General features: G+C 47.5%; 1 protein-coding gene across 1 annotated transcript in view; it reads right to left on the bottom strand.

Annotated features, from left to right (window-relative positions):
• LOC135378617 (probable serine carboxypeptidase CPVL) overlaps positions 1-10,007 on the bottom strand; it is a 29,168-nt gene extending 19,161 nt beyond the window's left edge. The window contains exons 1-2 of the mRNA XM_064611690.1: positions 9,896-10,007; positions 3,709-3,922 (exon numbers count right to left, since the gene is read on the bottom strand). Coding sequence (XP_064467760.1) covers positions 3,709-3,922; positions 9,896-9,972 — 291 coding nt within the window. The 5' untranslated portion in view covers positions 9,973-10,007. The remainder of the gene's footprint in view (positions 1-3,708; positions 3,923-9,895) is intronic.
• Between the last annotated feature and the right edge of the window lie 9,457 nt (positions 10,008-19,464).

Here is a 19,464-nt window from a genome sequence, read left to right as displayed (position 1 = left end):
GAAACGCTTTCACCGGCGGGAACGTCAACCGTGTCCGTCGCCATGTTTATTTTCTGTGTTGCGGGCGGAGCACGGCAGCAGATGCGGTTGTGACGTAGCAGAAACCATCGGCACAGTCGACTTGCCCGGTTTACATGGCAAAGGCGAGACGACTCCAGTCGTCTGATCTACCGCAACGTAGCGACTTATTTCTGCTGCGTCGACGTTCCCTTTAGGTCGATGTAGTCGGGTTTATATGGAGAGGGTAGAATGACCTATCTCGCCCAGTCGACTTATGTCGCCTTCGTGTAAACGCGCCTACATTCGACTCCGACGCCACGGACATTTCCGTGACCCTAACCACGCCCGCACCACTACCTCAGTTCCAGGATTCCAACCAGCAGCTTCCACCTTTTGTATTTTTCATCTTCTATCGTCATGATGTTACCATTTTTCGTTTTTTATTTCTTTATCGTAGGGTAGAGTATCGCCTGTTGCGATGAAACTCCCCACTCTCCAAGGCCGAAAATAAAGTTGTTTGTTCCACATAGACTGGATAGATATACGGGCGGTATAGAAGACGATCAGCATACAGGGTGTTTCAGTAACCATATTAAGAAAAAAGTATTAAACAGTATGCGGTGTATGAATATTTGGTCGACAGTATTTAGTCCTGCTTGGATTCATCTCATTCCTTTTAATTGAGGTATAGAACGCTACGCAACACACGATCAATTCAAGAACACAAGCTTGTCTTCAGATGAACTCTTAAAAACGAACTTCACCGCATAGCACGCTCCCCGCCAACCATCATCTCGAATGATATCGTTATCTTAATCACTTCCATCATTCGCCAGTCAACGAGGGGCGGAACTCTCGTTAACACGAACACGTGACGGGCTTTTTTCGTTAACAGGACAAAGGCGTAATCTCTTGCTTACTTAACCACCGACGGTGTCATTTGCCGTGTTCACGTGCTCACAGGCTTCATCGCCTACATGGCTCATGATCTAACGAAGCGCGAGGCACTCGTGAGCTCGAGCACGTGGTGTATGACGCGCTCTTTTCGTTAACGTGACAGGGGCGTAATCTCTCGGTCCAGTAACCGCCGAAAGAGATCGTTTGCCTAAGGAGTGGGTCTACCCACCTGTTAGAATCTTAAACATCCTCATTTGGAGATTTGCAGAAACGGAATTTCTGCAGAAACGAACATGTATTGCTCCACGACTGTGTAAAAAATGACATGCCCCCCCCCCCTTCATCGTATTTACACCAGTGGTTACATGAGGGCTGTGAGATATTCTCGAGAAGATGCAGATGAAGACGAGAAAGAGGACGAAGTAGTGACAACGACAAGCCATAGGCAAACCATAGACAAACCATGCGAGCTATCCAAACAAAATTAAACAACCCCGTGGGTCGAAAAGATTGCAGCCTTGTTGGCAGCTGTAGTTCGTTCAGGGCGGTGACATCACAACACGTAAGGGCTCGTAACGAGCACGATAGACTCAACGAACAAGCTAAACGAAGAGCAGAGATTGTGCCACAGCAGAGCGTCGATAAGGTTCTTCGTTTCGTTATGCCTAACGACTCACTGACGTTGAAGCTGCCAAAGAAAGATGGCGGAAGGATTCTTCGCTTGGGCGATCACACAAGTGGCTAACTGTGCCCCATGGACGTGATGGCGTCAGGATGCCTTTCAACTGCACGAGATAGATTTTGTGAAGTTCTTCCGTCCGCCAAGAAACGCTGTCCGCACCGTTTGTGAGGACCTGCGACCGTGTACTTCACTTCGTCTTGATAGCTACAGGTGTTCCGATGAACAACAAAGGCGAAATGGATGCAGATAGTAGTGTTAGAATTGTTTTTCTTTAATAGTTTCTTTAATAGAGCAAAGGATTCTGTACATTTCCGGAGGTCGATTGTCTTGAATAGTTCCAGAACATTCACTTGCTTCACGGTGCTAACACGGAATTATAAGAGTTCACTAACGTTCTGTTCAAGCTCACCAGCAAAACGTTTTAGTGCACTGCGAATTTATTTTAAGTCTTCTGTTTATGAAGCCTGACAGTAAGGCTGCGCGTTGTAGTTCCATGCTTGAAGGAAAAATGTACAGAAAGGTAATGACATCAGTGTATAGGTTGAGGAGAAGGGGCAGCCTCCTTGTCTTTCTTCATTTGATACTTCTGATACCACTACGTCTTCCCTTTCTGGCCTCGGACTCCCATGTGCCCTAGATCCCAGCACACACTAGTTCTCGTATGATAGTTAAGACCATTCTCACCCGACACTATCGTCCGGACAGGAAAATGATTTACAATATTTTGCGTACTGCTCGACGATTATCCTTGCAGTGACGTATTGTTTGTTTGTTTGCTCATTATTTTCACACGACTAGCGAGCCATATATTGAGACGGAAAGAAAAACAAGATGATGAACGAGCATGGGAACGAACATTCGAACGCAACGAGCATGTATGAGAGCACGAGAATGCGAGCTGTCGGAACAAATGAAACAGACAGTCGGAGAAAATGCAGCCTCGCTGCCAGCCTTCTCTTCGCTCAGGGCGGTGACATCACAGCACGTGAGCGCTCGCAGCGTGCACAATAACCACAAAGAAGAAGCTTCACGAGGAGCACAGATTGTGACCACGCAAAGCATCGATAAAGTTGCTCGTTTCATTAGCCTGAACGACTCGTTCAGCTGTCTCGTGCCGTTAAGTTGAACGTGTGAAACAATTAAGCCCCCTGGTTTTTTGAAAACGGAAGGCGTATGCCATTTTTGTGACACTGATGCTGTTCATAATTGTCACAAAAAGGCGTACGCCCCCCCCCCGTTTTTCAATAAATCAGGGCAGATAACGATATCATTCGAGATGATGATTTGCTGGGAGCGTGCTATGCGGTGAAGTTGGTTTTTAAGAGTGATGGGAGCCGACAGGGCAACGACATCGCCTCCCGGCGATATTTCATGGCATCAGCTTTCAGTAAGCGCCACAAGCGCCCGTGTCAACAACCAGAGCTGAAGGCGACACCATTCCCACCATTCGGAGCTTGTGCTAACGACGGACACCCATGTAAAGCCAGAGTCTGAATATTCGCTTCCTTTATTTCTCGAAAGTGCCGCTCGGGTGACTTTCCTCGCGCTTCGCAACGCAACCTAACAGATGCGTTTCAGTTTACTCTCGACCAAGCACCACATCAAAACATGATGGTTGTTATCACCTTACACACCCTTTGCCAAGTTATTATTATTATTATTAGTACTATTAAGGTTATCATTATTATCATTATTAGTTATTCAATTGAATGTTAATCGGCAAGCTAAAGTGTTACGGAGTGTGAGGAGTGTAAAGGGGGTAGATATGTATCGTGTACGAAACTCATTAGGCATACGTGCTCTGAAACGCATGTCGCAATGATCAGGCTAAGTTGATTATGATTATACCGCGCTAATTATTATTCCCATGAGCAAGGCGCATGTACTTCTTTCTCTCTCTCTCTCTCTCTCTTGGATTTCCTGCTAGCGCGGCCGAACAACTGGGACTAAACCCGACCATGGCACTGGCGGTAATCGTGTGGCTATGCGCATGAGTCATGCGTGGGATCGCGTGTCCTCTGCAGCGAACCACTTTTCGAGAGACGATGAGTTCCCTTCCGAGGAAACTTCATCCGTACGCGTTATCCTTACGCGTCGCTACAACACAACTGAATAGTATTCCGCGTTACCTTAGCGGGGAAGAACCAAAAGAAGAGGTTGTTGTGGTAAAGTTCCTTGACAGTGAAGAAGCCTGAATAACTCTCAAGTTCGGGATCGGTGCCAATGGGTCCCACACGGCTTAGGTTTCGGGCTTCCTCCAGTCTTCCTTGGCGGATGTAAGGTGTGAGAAACAGGGCGTCCCCCACTGGAGGACCACGTTCATCCACTGGGAGCGTCTTTGGCCTATGTATTATACAGAATCAACATATACAGTGTTAGTGCACAGTCCAGTAGACATGTTGAACATAAATACGTGCGCATTTACTTGAATTCATTGGGAACGCCATAAATTTTTCACAGAGCATTGCAAACTCCAATGCAAATTGTAACATTGAAAGTTACGGCGGTCAAGTTTAACGTAAGTAGTAATGTCTGTGAATTAAAAATGCAACTGAATAATTGTAACTTATTCATGTTTCTAATAATCCGCTACTGTTTGTTGTCTTGTTACTCCAACAACTTCTTTCCTTCTTTTTTTTTTCTTTCTTTCAAGCTTCACTCAACATTTCTCATGTTTGCTTTCGTGCTCGTTCGTTGGTTTGATGGAAGAAAAAGCAAAACTATAATCGGACAAGAAAAGAAAAACGAAATGTGGTAGTCAAGGGACCATAGTCAAGGGGATCCGAGAATTTTTGTTTGTTTGTTGTTCGCGGTCATAGTAATACACTAACTTGGTATCTAAAAGGTCGCACAAAAGCCAGCAGTACGCTCTTAAAAATGAGGGGCGGGATGTCGAAATAGCTTGCCCTTGTTGGGCATCGTCATGACAATAGCAAAAAAATAAGAAAGAAAAAGGGACACGAAAGTTGATGAGTTCAAAGTGAGGAAGTGACGGGACGGAGTTGCACTGTGCATGAGAGGTTCGCTAGAGCGGTCTTTCCGCAAGGCCAGTTTCTTGAAGAAAGCGCACAAGGTTGAAAATCAATATCATTTCGTACGCTCTAACAACGAACTTCAACTCATAGCACGCTCCTGGCCAACCATAATCCCGAATAACATCGTTCTCGCTCCTGATTTGTTCAAAACGGGAGGCGCGGCCTTTTTTGTACATGTACGTATTTGTAATCTAAGTTTGTATGTACACAATGACAACAATAAAAGGCGTACGCCTCCCGTTTTCGAAAAACCACGCACGAGAACGATGTCATTCGGGATGATGGTTGACCAGGAGCATGCTATGAGGTGAAGTTCCTTCTTAAGGGCCCTGGATGCATCCCATCTGATCGGGAAACATGCACGAGTAATACCTGTCCAAGTGCCGGGGAGGCCACCGAGCCAACTGTCCTCCTACCCTCCCACTGCTCTAACCTCGTGCGTTGGCAAGTTATTAGAGCGTATAATTTACAAAAGGCTGGATTGGGTCGTGGAGCGAGGTAATTGCTTCCCAGATCACATTACAGAATTTCGGAAGGGCTGGAGCGCGACTGACGCTATTGCTAAAGTGTGTGTGTGGGGGAGGGGGGACATGTTTATTAAGAAAAAAGAAAGGAAAGGTGGCTACTAGCATGACGCAAGCGAGAGAGTCCAATGCGTTTGTTCTCGCTTTCTCCATTGATGTGAATAAGGCATACGACTCGGTAACGCACTCGGCATGTTTAGCTGCGCTCGAAGCAGCCCGTGTCACTGGCCGTCTGCTGGGATATCTCTGTGACTTTCTATCCAACAGAACGTTCGACGTCTCTGTCCGCGGGTGTATTGTTCCATGAAGAAGTTTGAGCGAGGAGTCCCACAAGGCAGCGTTATCCCCTATATTCAACCTAATCATGGCCGGGGTTCACCGAGGAATCCGCCCTGCACCACACGCCCTTCATCTCACTATCTACGCGGACGACATCTGTCTCCGCATCGTGGGAACGAACAATAAGAAAGTTCGTGACACAGCTGGTATTGCCTTGAGCGGGCTCAATGCAGCGCTGCTTGCGAGAGGGCTGGAAGCGTCGCCAGAGAAGTCAAAATACATGGCTTGCATTTCCCGTGGAGAGTGCACTCTAAAAGCAAAGGAAGGAACGAGCACCTCGCCCGTTCCTGTTTGTCTTCCACTGTCCGTTTCGTAACACTTTGCAGCGTTTTTTGCACCTTTGCCATGGAATACCAACAAGCCCAACCGTCTGCGTTATTCGCACTCTAAAAACAGAGGGTCATGGGGGGGGGGGGGGGGGGTCGAGGTAGCTTGCCGTTGTTGGCCGCACTCAAGTGGGCATTGTTACGACTATAGAAAAAAAAAAGGAACTTCACCGCATAGCTCGCTGTGCTCCAACCATTGCCAAGAATGATAGGGTTATCGCTTCTGATTCGAAGAGAGAGGGGGGTGTATGCCTTTTTGTGGCAATTTTCATATATCCAAACTGCCACAAAAGGGCGTACGCCCGCCTCTCCGAATCAGAAGCGATAACGATATCATTCACGGCAATGGTTGGCGCACAGCGTGCTATGCGGTGAAGTTCTGTTTTTAGAGTGTAGGTGGGCAAAGACTTCCCTAGCCTCAGCTTTAATAACACTCCCATTCCAAGACGCGCGTCATGTAAATATCTTGGTGTCACCATCGATGAGCATTACGCTTGTCTAACCAATGAACGAGACTATCTGCAAAGGAAAGAAAACGCTTAACCTGCTTCGCAGAATCAACGGTAAGTCATGGCGCTGCAATGCGCGGTCATTGCTCACACTGCACAAAGCCCTCATGTTGTCACACATTCTCTACGTGGCGCCGTACGTAGACCTTGCGCCTACACAGTGGCAGGCCCTTGAGCGCCTTCATCGCGCCGGAATAAGAACTGCCTTTGGTCTTCCTACTTTTTCTAGCGTCATCAAAACGTACCTGGAAGCTAAGGAAAAGCCTGTCAGTGTCCACTCTGAGCTCAAGGGACTCCATTTTCTGGATACCGCGGCAACATCTATCACAAGCATTCCCTCTTCACAGACCTCGAACAAAGGACACACACATCCCTGGGGCGCCTGGCTAGTGAGCTCGCCACCAGCTCTCAAGCCAACATGGGAGCTCTTCCTCGGCTCCCAGCTAGTCCACCTGCGCCGCCATGCGTGAGTTCGTGCCCGCTACAACGCTTCACATCTCGGGTTTACGGAAGAAGAGTGAGTCCAGCCCACTGGTGGCCAGAATGGCGGCTGAGAACCTGATAAGCGACGCCTACCACACGCATACTGTGGTGTTCACGGATGGCTCCATTGACCACCGTGCCGAGAGCGCTACCAGTGCGTACTACATCCCATCAATGAACATGTCTTGGCAAAGGAAATCAGCTCGTTACCCTATCTCATCTACGATGGCAAAACTCCTCGGCTTGTTACACGCATCTACTGCGGTCCAAGTCGCTGGAATAGCTAAGGCCGTTTTACTTACGGACTCCAGAAGTGCCCTCTGTAACGTGATGAACCCCATGCGTGGTAGCATTTTAGCCCGCTGTACAAGGAGGTCGTGTGCCCAGCATAAGCTAACCGGAGGTGATCTTACTGTTTAATGGATCCCGTCTCATGTCGGCATCAGGGGAACGAACGAGCGGATCGCTAGCATCCTCAGCACACCTCAGCTGCAGTCCATCCTTACCAGTTCCGGGCGACACCGATAGGCACATGACCGTCAAACAGCTAGTTGAAGTGCGTCATCCTGGCATACATGCAGAATCATCGACCCTGTCTTCCCACGAAGGTCTTCCCCGTGTCATGCAGACAATGTTCCATCCGTTACGCATGGGATCTGCGTTCACGAACTCGCAACCGTTCAAGATCGGCTCCATGGAGGATTCCAGTGGAAAGACCACTCTAGCGCACCTCTCATCTACAATACACCTCTGTCCCATCAGTACCGGTCATCCTGCCTATGCCTCACTTTGAAATCGTCAACTCTCTTCTCCCCCCCTTTTTTTTTTCTTTTAGCTATAGTCGTGACGATGCCCACCTTGAGTGCGGCCAGCTATTTCGACACTCCCCCCTCCCGTCCTTCATAAGAGCGTACAAAATTATATTGATTTTCTTGTTATTTGGAGAATACTGCTGGCCATCAGTTGAGGCCCAAGGCACAGAGAGCACAAGGAAGGACAACAAAAGGACACAGCATCCATGTGGCTCACACCGAGTCTAACATAACGAAAAACTACAAGACAACAAGTGATCACCTATTTTAACATGCTTGGTTGGCCATAACTGCCTTCGAAAAAGCTGCCGAACGGGTATGATAGTAACTTGTTCCATTCGCGAGCAGTGGAAGGAAAAAAAAAAAAAGAACAATTGAATAACTGCTTTCTGCAACGAAACTCACAACATGAGTAGGGTTCCGCGTTTTCGATTTTTACTTTTTTTGGCGGATTCGGCGTATGTTTTTCGATGTTTATTGATTTTCGTGAAACCGGAGTTTTTCTATGTTTTTCTTTGCTTGTACATGGTTTACCCGACAGTTATCGGCGAATACCAATTACAATGTAATTTCAGTGCTGTGCGCGTCTAACGCAGCCTTAAAGGGACAGTCCGAAAAAAAAACGGAAGTTGATTTTTTCCAACTGCCACGGAGGCTTACATGCTGGGTGGAAAGTTTCAGCTCACAAAATGGCGTGGTTTTCGAGATATCGAATAAAAGATACTCCTCTGAAGACATCCGGTTTCGTTTTTCTCCCTCGCATACTCCTTGCCCCAAGGATCCTCTATGTACGTCAGCCGTCACGTGAGCATGACGCCCCCAATGGACAAAGTGGAGCGGAGGACTGCGCCGTTGCTGGGAATGCAGAGAGGTGTTCTTGTCTATGAGTGTACTGAACAGAAGGCTACGTCGTGATACCTGTGTTTACATTAACGCTACTCTGCATTTTAGTCTACATAACGCGTGATTGCTACTCAAAAACATCATAATGGACAAATGCTAGCACGCAACAATCAACTATCGCACAAACAGGCATGCGCAAGTCACGTGCGGCATTGCTCTTTTGCACGTCACGCGAGAGCTCACTGCGGCCTTTACCCAGGACCAACTGCGGCACAAAAAAAAGTCGATTATAAGTCGTGCGATACGATTTCTTCTGAAATATTTTGCACAGTTGTTGTGAGGAGTATTAGAAATCATAAGCGATGTTTCCCAGACCTATGTTTTCGACCGGACTGTCATTTTAACAACAACAACCAATGCGAATTACCAGTTTTGTGAAATCACAAAAGCAACTTTCCACACCGAGGTGATGGCGCATTCACGAAATCAACGAAAGCACAACTCATTTAAGCTTACTGTAATAAATGCAAGCATACTTGCCGAGGTTCTTGCCAGATTGCTGCGCGCTCTTTAGTTCGCGGGTTCTGTAAGTGCTGCAAACGACCAGAAGGAGTTTGCCCAATTTTGTTCGTTACGAAGATTCTTCAGATTCACGTGGCGCCGCGATTGCACGTGCTCCGATATGCGCGCCGCACCTCTTCCACAGCCCACATTAACTGTCACGCGACAATACTTGCATACGACAACATCGAGGCCCTCTTCTTTTTTCTTCCCATCTCGGGTGCCACGGAAAGACAGGATCGCCGTACGCGGAAAGTGGAGGTGTATGTACTGTCGTAACCCCTCCATTAAACAACTAAAGACCAGTGACCGAGATTCTACGTCACGTCCCTAAAAGGTTCACAAGCGCGGTGGGTCACCTACAATAGGCAGAAAAATGAAATTGCGACCAGCGCACCCAATCCTGGACAAAGAGATTGATCCTGGAACACTCAATGTGGCCGCAAGTAATCTAAAAGTTGACGTATTAAAGTTTTGTATGCTGTCACCCTATATCGATGTGGCTTTTACAGTTCAGTGGCGTTACCGCTTGAGAGAAATTGACTCTCTCTCTTCCACACACGTCGGAAGTGCACCAGCAGCCTGTGGTGAGAAAACAGAAATCGACCTTCGAGGCGCAACGTTGCCAGACGTCTGGGGAGATTTGGCCTGACATGACGCCACACTTCTCAAAACTAGAAATCGATTTTGTGATGCTTCTGCTTCTCTCTCCTGCTGCTTAAGAGAATACTGTGTGATGTACGCAGATTGCAATGATATAAACTCGCTACGATTATGAAGACAAGGGATTGAGTCCGCAACGGCACTTTAATGCCGATTACGATACGCTACCATGCCACCACTGACAGACTGAGAAAAACAGGATGTACTCACTACTTACTCACCTGTACATCATCCTGAGTCCTCCGAGCCATGCTTGAGCTCCACACAACAGGCAGCAGATCACCAGAAGACACTTCATTGCCCGTTGACGTTACCAACTGATTCAGTCCAGTCCTGAGAACAGTTATCGGAGCCCTTTAGAGTGTTTCCTCCCAATAGATTGTGCGCCTTATTATCTCTCGTGTTATCATTGCTTACTTGGTTCAAGCGGGCTTGAGCCGTACCTTGCGGCATAAAACGCGCGCCTATAACGCGCATATAATGCAAAGCACAAAACCATCTTTTAGCTAATTGTATTCTCTCCAGCACTCCAAGGTGCTAGTCCCAAGAGAAATCGAGCACTGAATAATTGATATTCCGTGATGCCAAATGGCATCACACAAATCTTTCCCACGCCGATGTAGACGACAAATAGTACTTTCCCAAAGTAATAAGGCAAAGCATGGATGGGATTGCATTACTTACATATGTTTTCTTCAACCATGGTATAGTGAAATTAATTATATTTCGTTACCGTTGTCTAAGCCTCGATAAGAAGAGGAATATGTAAGTTTCAGGACTACGTGATGTATGGAACGCTTGCCATTCTCAATTGGGTTATTTGAAAAAATATAATATATCCCTGTACTGCTCACATAAGATCATGAACAATATGCTTGACTTAGACAGAAGTCAGTGCAAACAGTCAATCCTGTCAGTGCAAATTGCAAATTAGTTTTGAAATTTTGTTATTCGTCCCGTCACAAACACGGATGGTCTCTTAGGAGATGAAGGACATCATATGGTGCACAAATGACTCCGCAGACACTTCAGGTACTTTTGAATAGAATCGATCACAGACTGCTCAGCTCCCCGAAACGTGTATTTGCCAAACGCTTTAGTGGATAAAAGAACGTGTTTCCAATTGTCATGAAATCGTATATTTTTCTACATATCACATCATATCAACCCGCATGCTTTGGGTACCGCATCCTATAAACGGGGAAACAGCCCATGACATCATTATTCATAATGTAATTGCTGTTGCTGCGTGTTATTGTGTGAACATAGGATTTATGTAATAATCAATCATGATGCTGCAAGCGTAGTGATGCCAGTGACCTCGTCAAGCTATGGACTGTGGGTTTTTGTTTTTTGTGGACCCTGTCATTCAGCGACAAAACAAGTGAATAAATATAAGTGTGAGTGTTGCATAAAATTTATTTTCGTCCTTTCAGGACTATTTACGGGGATCGACAAACGCCTTCCTCCGTTTGCCCGACGAGAAGTAAAGTTTGTCAGTATAGCCTTTGTTACCTTCAACCTGGGCTCAAGCCTCAAATTTTGAGTCCGAAGAAACATAATCTCAGTTGAGAGTGTTGAAGAATCAAGAAGGGTACGTCGGACCAACGCCACATATTTATCCGTGCAGCACATGGTGGCATAATAGACGTCTAAACATGCCGCGGATGAAACACCCGGATAACGCATCATATACAGGGTTTCATCTAGCAAACGTCATACATTTCGATCGCGTTCTACAAATAGAAGACGGGGGTTAGCCCATCCCAAACTTCGCAGACTGATAACCATCTGTCTGAAATTTTACTGGAATTTTTCTACCCCTCACTCATCCTCACCTCAGGAAGCACGGTCTTTATCGGCCTCAGTCACTCTCACCAAAGTTTCCTCACTAGTAACTTGACCTCAGTCACCCTCACTCGCACATTCCATTTCAAATTTTGCCCTCACAAACCTCACTTCAGGGCATCGGGATCCCGAAAGGCCTCACCATCCTCATCCTCAAATGCCTTCACCTCACGAGGCTATTCACGACCCTCATGGCCTCACGTATCTTCCCCTCATGAGGGTCCTCATTCTCACTTGTCCTCACCTCATGAGGACCCTCATGTCCTCACGGCGCCTCACGTACTTTCGCCTAATGAAGACCCACATGGCCTCACGTGTCCTCATCCTCACGTGCCCTCACCTCATGAGGGCCTTCATGGCCTCACGTACCTTCAACTCATGAGAACCCACATGGCCTCACGTGTCTTCAAGTCACTAGGAGGCATAGGTGGGCATTTTGGTGGGACCTCAATCGCCCTCACCCTCACCGCCCTCACAGGCGCATGCCCTCACTCGCCCTCACCCTCACGCCCCTCATGGGCACATGCCCTCACCCATGAGGGTCTTACCCTCATAAGGTCTCCCGTGAGTGCACTCATTAGGTTGTGCCCCTCATGAGACCTCCTGTGAGTGCACTCATGAGGTCTGAGGGGCGCCAGGTCTGTGTGAATGAAGTCATTGGTGAGGCCTGAGGGGTGTGAGGTCAGTATGCGGGCATTCAGAAATCAGGACAAATGACGCATACCAGACGTGCGCAAATTATGAAGCCATTGATGATATGGTTCCTGCGACACAATTTCGTCTACGTCAGGCTCGGAACACAGCAAACCGTCCTGAGCCGACTGATTACTTGGTGATATTGTTCCAGCGACCAAACAACCGGCTGTCTGCAATTTAAAGGGCTCGTGTGCACGTATTTAGCAATTTCGTCTACGTCGCGCTGGGAACACAGCAAAGCATCCTGAGCTGACAGATTAGTTGGTGATATGGATCCAGTGACCCAGCTACCGGCAGGGTGCAATTTAAAGGGCTGATGTGCCCGTTTTTGGCAATTTCGTCTACGTCGCGCTGGGAACCCAGCAAAGCGTCCTGAGCTGACTGAATACTTGGCGATATGGTTCCAGCGACCCAACCACCGGCCGGGTGCCCTTTAAAGGGCTGGTGTGCGCGTTTTTAGCAATTTCCTCTACGTCGCGCTGGGAACACAGCTTGCCCAGGACACTTTGCTGTGTTCCCAGCGCGACATAGACAAAATTGCTAAAAACAGGCACAGCAGCCCTTTAAAGTGCACCCTGTCAGTAGTTGGGTCCCTGGAACCATATCACCAAGTAATTAGTCAGCTCAGGACGCTTTGCCTTTTTTCCAACGCGACGTAGACGAAATTGCTTAAAACAGGCACACCACCCCTTTTAAGTGCACACTGCGTATACTTGGGTCGCTGGAACCATCTCACCAAGTAATCAGTCTGCTCAGGACGTTTTGCTGTGTTCCCAACGCGACATAGACGAAACTGCTAAAAACGGGCACACCAGCCCTTTACAGTGCACACTGCGTGTAGTTGGGTCGATTGAACCCTATCACCACACTGTTAGAAAAAAAGGTATTAATAAGGTATAATAATGTGCTCTTATACCTCTTTTATACCTTCTGCTTCACATATATACCTTTGGAGGGTATAGAAGAGGTACACATTTCCTATTTATACCTCCAACCCTTCTCAAGCGTATGAAAGAGGTATAAAGGAGGGCTAACGTACCATATTTATACCTCATCACCATGCGTTCATATCCAGTACCAGCAATAGATCACCAGGCTATGCGTTTCACGGATACGATGAGGCTGTTTATACCTTCTGTTTCTTTATACTTTTATGGTTTTTTTATACCTTTACTTCCGCAACGTGCTGTATCACATCATCATTATTTTTTCTTGAGACGGTATCAGCTAAGTTAAACGGATATTTAACTAAGAAACATACACATCAATACAGTACTATCTAAATCCACATGGTTAGTTTATGGCTGCATCAAATCTTCATTGCTGGAATGTGGAATCTAGATGTCCTCACCCTTAGGGTTGCGTACCAGACGAAAGCTGCTCCACAGTTTGTCAAGTCGCCATCAGTATATCAGTATATGTCTATCTCACGATACATCGTGATACACACTTGATGACTGCGCAGAGCGTCTTGCTCCCTGAAAATTTTCTTTAGATTTCAACTCCACTTTCTTTTCTCTTTTTTTTAGATGCCGAGTAATGTGCACGAGGTTTTCGTCCTACTTCACAACCATATGCGTTTGCGTGCGTGCCAACCATGCGTTTGCGTGTGTTTGTAGTGCGTGTGTGTGCGTATGTCAAAAACTTTCGTCCCTCCAAAGGTGATTTTTCTAGTTCCTTCCTCTAAAAATACCTATACCTAGGTGTGATGTAACACCATGATGGTACTCGTGCAGACCTTCACAGGGGTATAGAGCTATACCCCTAAAGGTATGGCATATAGCCCTTTGTTGAGGACTATTTTTTATACCTGTAACCGAGGTATAAAATAATACCTAAGAAGGGCTAAGTTATTGAGCAGGCGATCTATACCTCTAAAGGTATATATTTTTCTCTGAGTGCAAGTAATCAGACAGCTGAGGACGCTTTGCCGTGTTCCCCACGCGACGTAGACGAAATTCCTAAAAACGGGCACACCAGCTTTTCAAAGTGCACCCTGCCAGTAGTTGGGTCGCTGGAACCATATCACCGAGTAATCAGTCTGCTCAGGACGCTTTGCTGTGTTCCCAGCGCGACATAGACGAAATTGCTAAAAACCGGCACACCAGCGCTTTAAAGTGCATCGTGCCGGTAGTAGGGTCACTGGAACCATATCACCAAGTAATTAGTCAGCCAAGAGGCTTTGCTGTGTTCCCAGCGCGACATAGACGAAATTGCTCAAAACGTGCACACAAGCCCTTCAAAGTGCACCCTGCCGGTAGCTGGGTCGCTGGTACCATATCACCAAGTAATCAGTCAGCTAAGGACGCTTTGTTGTGTTCCCAGCGCGACGTAGACGAAATTGCTCAAAACCGGCACACCAGCGCTTTAAAGTGCATCATGCCGGTAGTAGGGTCACTGGAACCATATCACCAAGTAATTAGTCAGCCAAGAGGCTTTGCTGTGTTCCCAGCGCGACATAGACGAAATTGCTCAAAACGTGCACACAAGCCCTTCAAAGTGGACCCTGCCGGTAGCTGGGTCGCTGGTACCATATCACCAAGTAATCAGTCAGCTAAGGACGCTTTGTTGTGTTCCCAGCGCGACGTAGACGAAATTGCTAAAAACGGGCACACCAGCCCTTCTAAGTGCATACGGCGTATAGTTGGGTCGCTGGAACCATATCACCAAGTAATTAGTCAGCCAAGAGGCTTTGCTGTGTTCCCAGCGCGACATAGACGAAATTGCTCAAAACGTGCACACAAGCCCTTCAAAGTGCACCCTGCCTGTAGCTGGGTCGCTGGTACCATATCACCAAGTAATCAGTCAGCTAAGGACGCTTTGCTGTGTTCCCAGCGCGACATAGACGAAATTGCTAAAAACCGGCACACCAGCGCTTTAAAGTGCATCGTGCCGGTAGTAGGGTCACTGGAACCATATCACCAAGTAATTAGTCAGCCAAGAGGCTTTGCTGTGTTCCCAGCGCGACATAGACGAAATTGCTCAAAACGTGCACACAAGCCCTTCAAAGTGCACCCTGCCGGTAGCTGGGTCGCTGGTACCATATCACCAAGTAATCAGTCAGCTAAGGACGCTTTGTTGTGTTCCCAGCGCGACGTAGACGAAATTGCTAAAAACCGGCACACCAGCGCTTTAAAGTGCATCGTGCCGGTAGTAGGGTCACTGGAACCATATCACCAAGTAATTAGTCAGCCAAGAGGCTTTGCTGTGTTCCCAGCGCGACATAGACGAAATTGCTCAAAACGTGCACACAAGCCCTTCAAAGTGCACCCTGCCTGTAGCTGGGTCGCTGGTACCATATCACCAAGTAATCAGTCAGCTAAGGACGCTTTGCTGTGTTCCCAGCGCGACATAGACGAAATTGCTAAAAACCGGCACACCAGCGCTTTAAAGTGCATCGTGCCGGTAGTAGGGTCACTGGAACCATATCACCAAGTAATTAGTCAGCCAAGAGGCTTTGCTGTGTTCCCAGCGCGACATAGACGAAATTGCTCAAAACGTGCACACAGGCCCTTCAAAGTGCACCCTGCCGGTAGCTGGGTCGCTGGTACCATATCACCAAGTAATCAGTCAGCTAAGGACGCTTTGTTGTGTTCCCAGCGCGACGTAGACGAAATTGCTAAAAACCGGCACACCAGCGCTTTAAAGTGCATCGTGCCGGTAGTAGGGTCACTGGAACCATATCACCAAGTAATTAGTCAGCCAAGAGGCTTTGCTGTGTTCCCAGCGCGACATAGACGAAATTGCTCAAAACGTGCACACAAGCCCTTCAAAGTGCACCCTGCCTGTAGCTGGGTCGCTGGTACCATATCACCAAGTAATCAGTCAGCTAAGGACGCTTTGCTGTGTTCCCAGCGCGACATAGACGAAATTGCTAAAAACCGGCACACCAGCGCTTTAAAGTGCATCGTGCCGGTAGTAGGGTTACTGGAACCATAGCACCAAGTAATTAGTCAGCCAAGAGGCTTTGCTGTGTTCCCAGCGCGACATAGACGAAATTGCTCAAAACGTGCACACAAGCCCTTCAAAGTGCACCCTGCCGGTAGCTGGGTCGCTGGTACCATATCACCAAGTAATCAGTCAGCTAAGGACGCTTTGTTGTGTTCCCAGCGCGACGTAGACGAAATTGCTAAAAACGGGCACACCAGCCCTTCTAAGTGCATACGGCGTATAGTTGGGTCGCTGGAACCATATCACCAACTAATCAATCAGCTCAGGACGCTTTGCTGTGTTCCCAGCGCGACATAGACGAAATTGCTAAAAACGGGCACATCAGCCCTTCTAAGTGCATACGGCGTATAGTTGGGTCGCTGGAACCATATCACCAAGTAATCAGTCTGCTCAGGACGCTTTGCTGTGTTCCCAGCGCGACATAGACGAAATTGCTAAAAACCGGCACACCAGCGCTTCTAAGTGCATACGGCGTATAGTTGGGTCGCTGGAACCATATCACCAAGTAATCAATCAGCTCAGGACGCTCTGCTGTGTTCCCAGCGCGACGTAGACAAAATTGCTAAAAACGGGCACATCAGCCCTTTAAAGTGCACACTAGGTGTATTTTGGTCGACTGAACCATATCACCAAGTAATCAGTCAGCTCAGGACGCTTTGCTGTGTTCACAGCGCGACGTAGACGAAATTGCTAAAAACGGGCACACCAGCGCTTTAAAGTGCATCGTGCCGGTAGTAGGGTCACTGGAACCATATCACCAAGTAATTAGTCAGCCAAGAGGCTTTGCTGTGTTCCCAGCGCGACATAGACGAAATTGCTCAAAACGTGCACACAAGCCCTTCAAAGTGCACCCTGCCTGTAGCTGGGTCGCTGGTACCATATCACCAAGTAATCAGTCAGCTAAGGACGCTTTGCTGTGTTCCCAGCGCGACGTAGACAAAATTGCTAAAAACGGGCACACCAGCCCTTTATAGTGCACACTACGTGTAGTTCGGTCGACTGAACCATATCACCAAGTAATCAGTCAGCTCAGGACGCTTTGCTGTGTTCCCAGAGCGACATAGACGAAATTGGTAAAAACGGGCACACCTGCCCTTGAAAGTGCACACTGCGTGTGGTTGGGTCGCTGGAGCCATATCACCAATAATCAGTCAGCTCAGGACGCTTTGTTGTGTTCCCAGTGCGACGTAGACGAAATTGCTAAAACGAGCAAACCAGCCCGTTTAAGTGCATACTGCGTACAGTTGGGTCGCTGTAACCATATCACCAATAATCAGTCAGCTCAGGACGCTTTGCTGTGTTTCCAGCGCGACGTAGACGAAATTGCTCAAAACGGGCACACCAGCGCTTTATTTTGCACCCTGCCGGTAGATGGGTCGTTGGAACCATATCACCAACTAATCCGTCAGCTCAGGACGCTTGGCTGTGTTCGCACCGCGACGTAGACGAAATTGCTAAAAACAGGAACCCCAGCCCTTTAAAGTGCACCCTGCCGATGGCTAGGTCGCTGGAACCATATCACTAGTGCCTTTATAATTTGCCCACGTCTCGTAAGCGTCATTTGACCTCATTTCTGAATGCACTCATACTGACCTCACACCCCTCAGGCCTCACCATGACTTCACTCACACAGACCTGGCGCCCCTCAGACCTCATGAGTGCACTCACGGATGGCCTGATCGCGGGCTCATCCTCACCTCAAAGGCGTGAGGTGAGGGTGAGGGGCACTCATGAGGGCCCTCATGAGTGACTTCGCCCAGCTATGCTAGGAGGCAGTAGGCTGGTTTCACGTCAGTTCAGGCAAGCAGGTCCCATCGACCTCCTGGATTTCCATTATTTTTTTTTATAGTTTGAAGCTCATCGTACATGATGACCAACAGCGGTAAAAGAAATAATTTCTACCGAATAGTTTTCGCGCAAAAAGATCGAGAAAAAATCCGGCCCTGAATTCGAGTGGTTCAGTTCTGTCGTGTTTGCACGCGTATATCTCCCGAGTCTTAAAAGTTACAGTGAAATTTTTTAATACTTTAGTATACCTACAGGCCAGAAGCCTGATCGCAAATTTTGGCGTGCAGGAGCAACGCTTTGTGATATAAAAAATGTCGAACATGCTCTCTCGCGCAGTTTTGTCCCAACGTCGACGCGTGATTTCTCTGGCTGTAGATATTCCTCACTGCCATATTTGGTGTCAATTCACTCAGCTTTTAATGCTCTTTCATCTGATATATGTATTGCGCGTATACCACCTACAGGTATCTTGTTAAGGTATATTGTGTTGAGGTATATGGTAATAATGTTAAGGTATATTTCGAGAAAACAAGGATTTCGAGCGTCTGTTTCTTGAAAAGGCCGCTTTTTATTTGGCTGATATTTTGCCAGGACATGGCCCAATGTTAGACCTTTCATCTTAAGTAAAAAAATTCTCTTCAAAAGGCGTACACTGCCGATTGGCGCGTTAAAACGCAGCCCTAGTCTGCTGCGTACGTGTCGGAGCCCGGCTGCCGGTATCGCGGGATGGCGGGCCTTCTGTAATGTCGCACAAGAATGGGACAACTTTATGTAATCAAAAGTGGTAGTTTATGTCGATATATTTACAAGACTGCGAAAAAGCAGTATTTTGCAATGACAGCAACAAATGATTTCACTCACTTTCTATGAAAACATCACTATTTTGCATTCACTGTCCACGGTACTAGCCATGAATGTTTCTCAGCCTCGACTTTCCCATGTACTTTGCCACGTATGGGGGGGGGGGGGGGGGGGTGAACCTTGTATGCCACTTGGATGAGGTATACGTTTACCTATTCCCTTTTCTTTTGCGTTCTAACAAAAGCCACGTCCCCAGCCCGTACATGGAGTAAATGGATGCGCGTTAGGTGTTTTGGAAAGCACGCTACCATATCTTGCGACTCTATGCTTGCGTCTTGCTCGAGTGAACGCAAGTTAGGTGTCGTGGTATGGTGCTTGATTATTCCACCGATCCTGTCACACGCACTTTTGTCGTGGCCTGTTCCTGAACAGCCATGTCGCGCTCGCAAAAGTAGATTTGGAGAGCTTATATAACGTATGCCGATTTTTAAAATGGCTTGCCGCTCCATCTGACACGTAAATCATTAACTGCAACAGGAACATTCTCGTCAGGCCATTCTTCAATAGGTATGGAAGCCAACAGTGACTGTGCTGAATCGTGACACAAGTCTTCGCTCACAACAAAAAAACTGTCTGTTTCCGTGCAGCTGTTACCGCACATGTGAATATGGAAATCTATTTTCCCCAGTGGCACGCTTGTATTTCG

The sequence above is a fragment of the Ornithodoros turicata genome, chromosome 1 (genome assembly GCF_037126465.1).
Source record: "Ornithodoros turicata isolate Travis chromosome 1, ASM3712646v1, whole genome shotgun sequence".
In the NCBI taxonomy this organism is placed as follows: domain Eukaryota; kingdom Metazoa; phylum Arthropoda; class Arachnida; order Ixodida; family Argasidae; genus Ornithodoros; species Ornithodoros turicata.
Note: the sequence above shows the minus strand (reverse complement) of the source record. Positions and strands in the feature narration are given on the sequence as shown.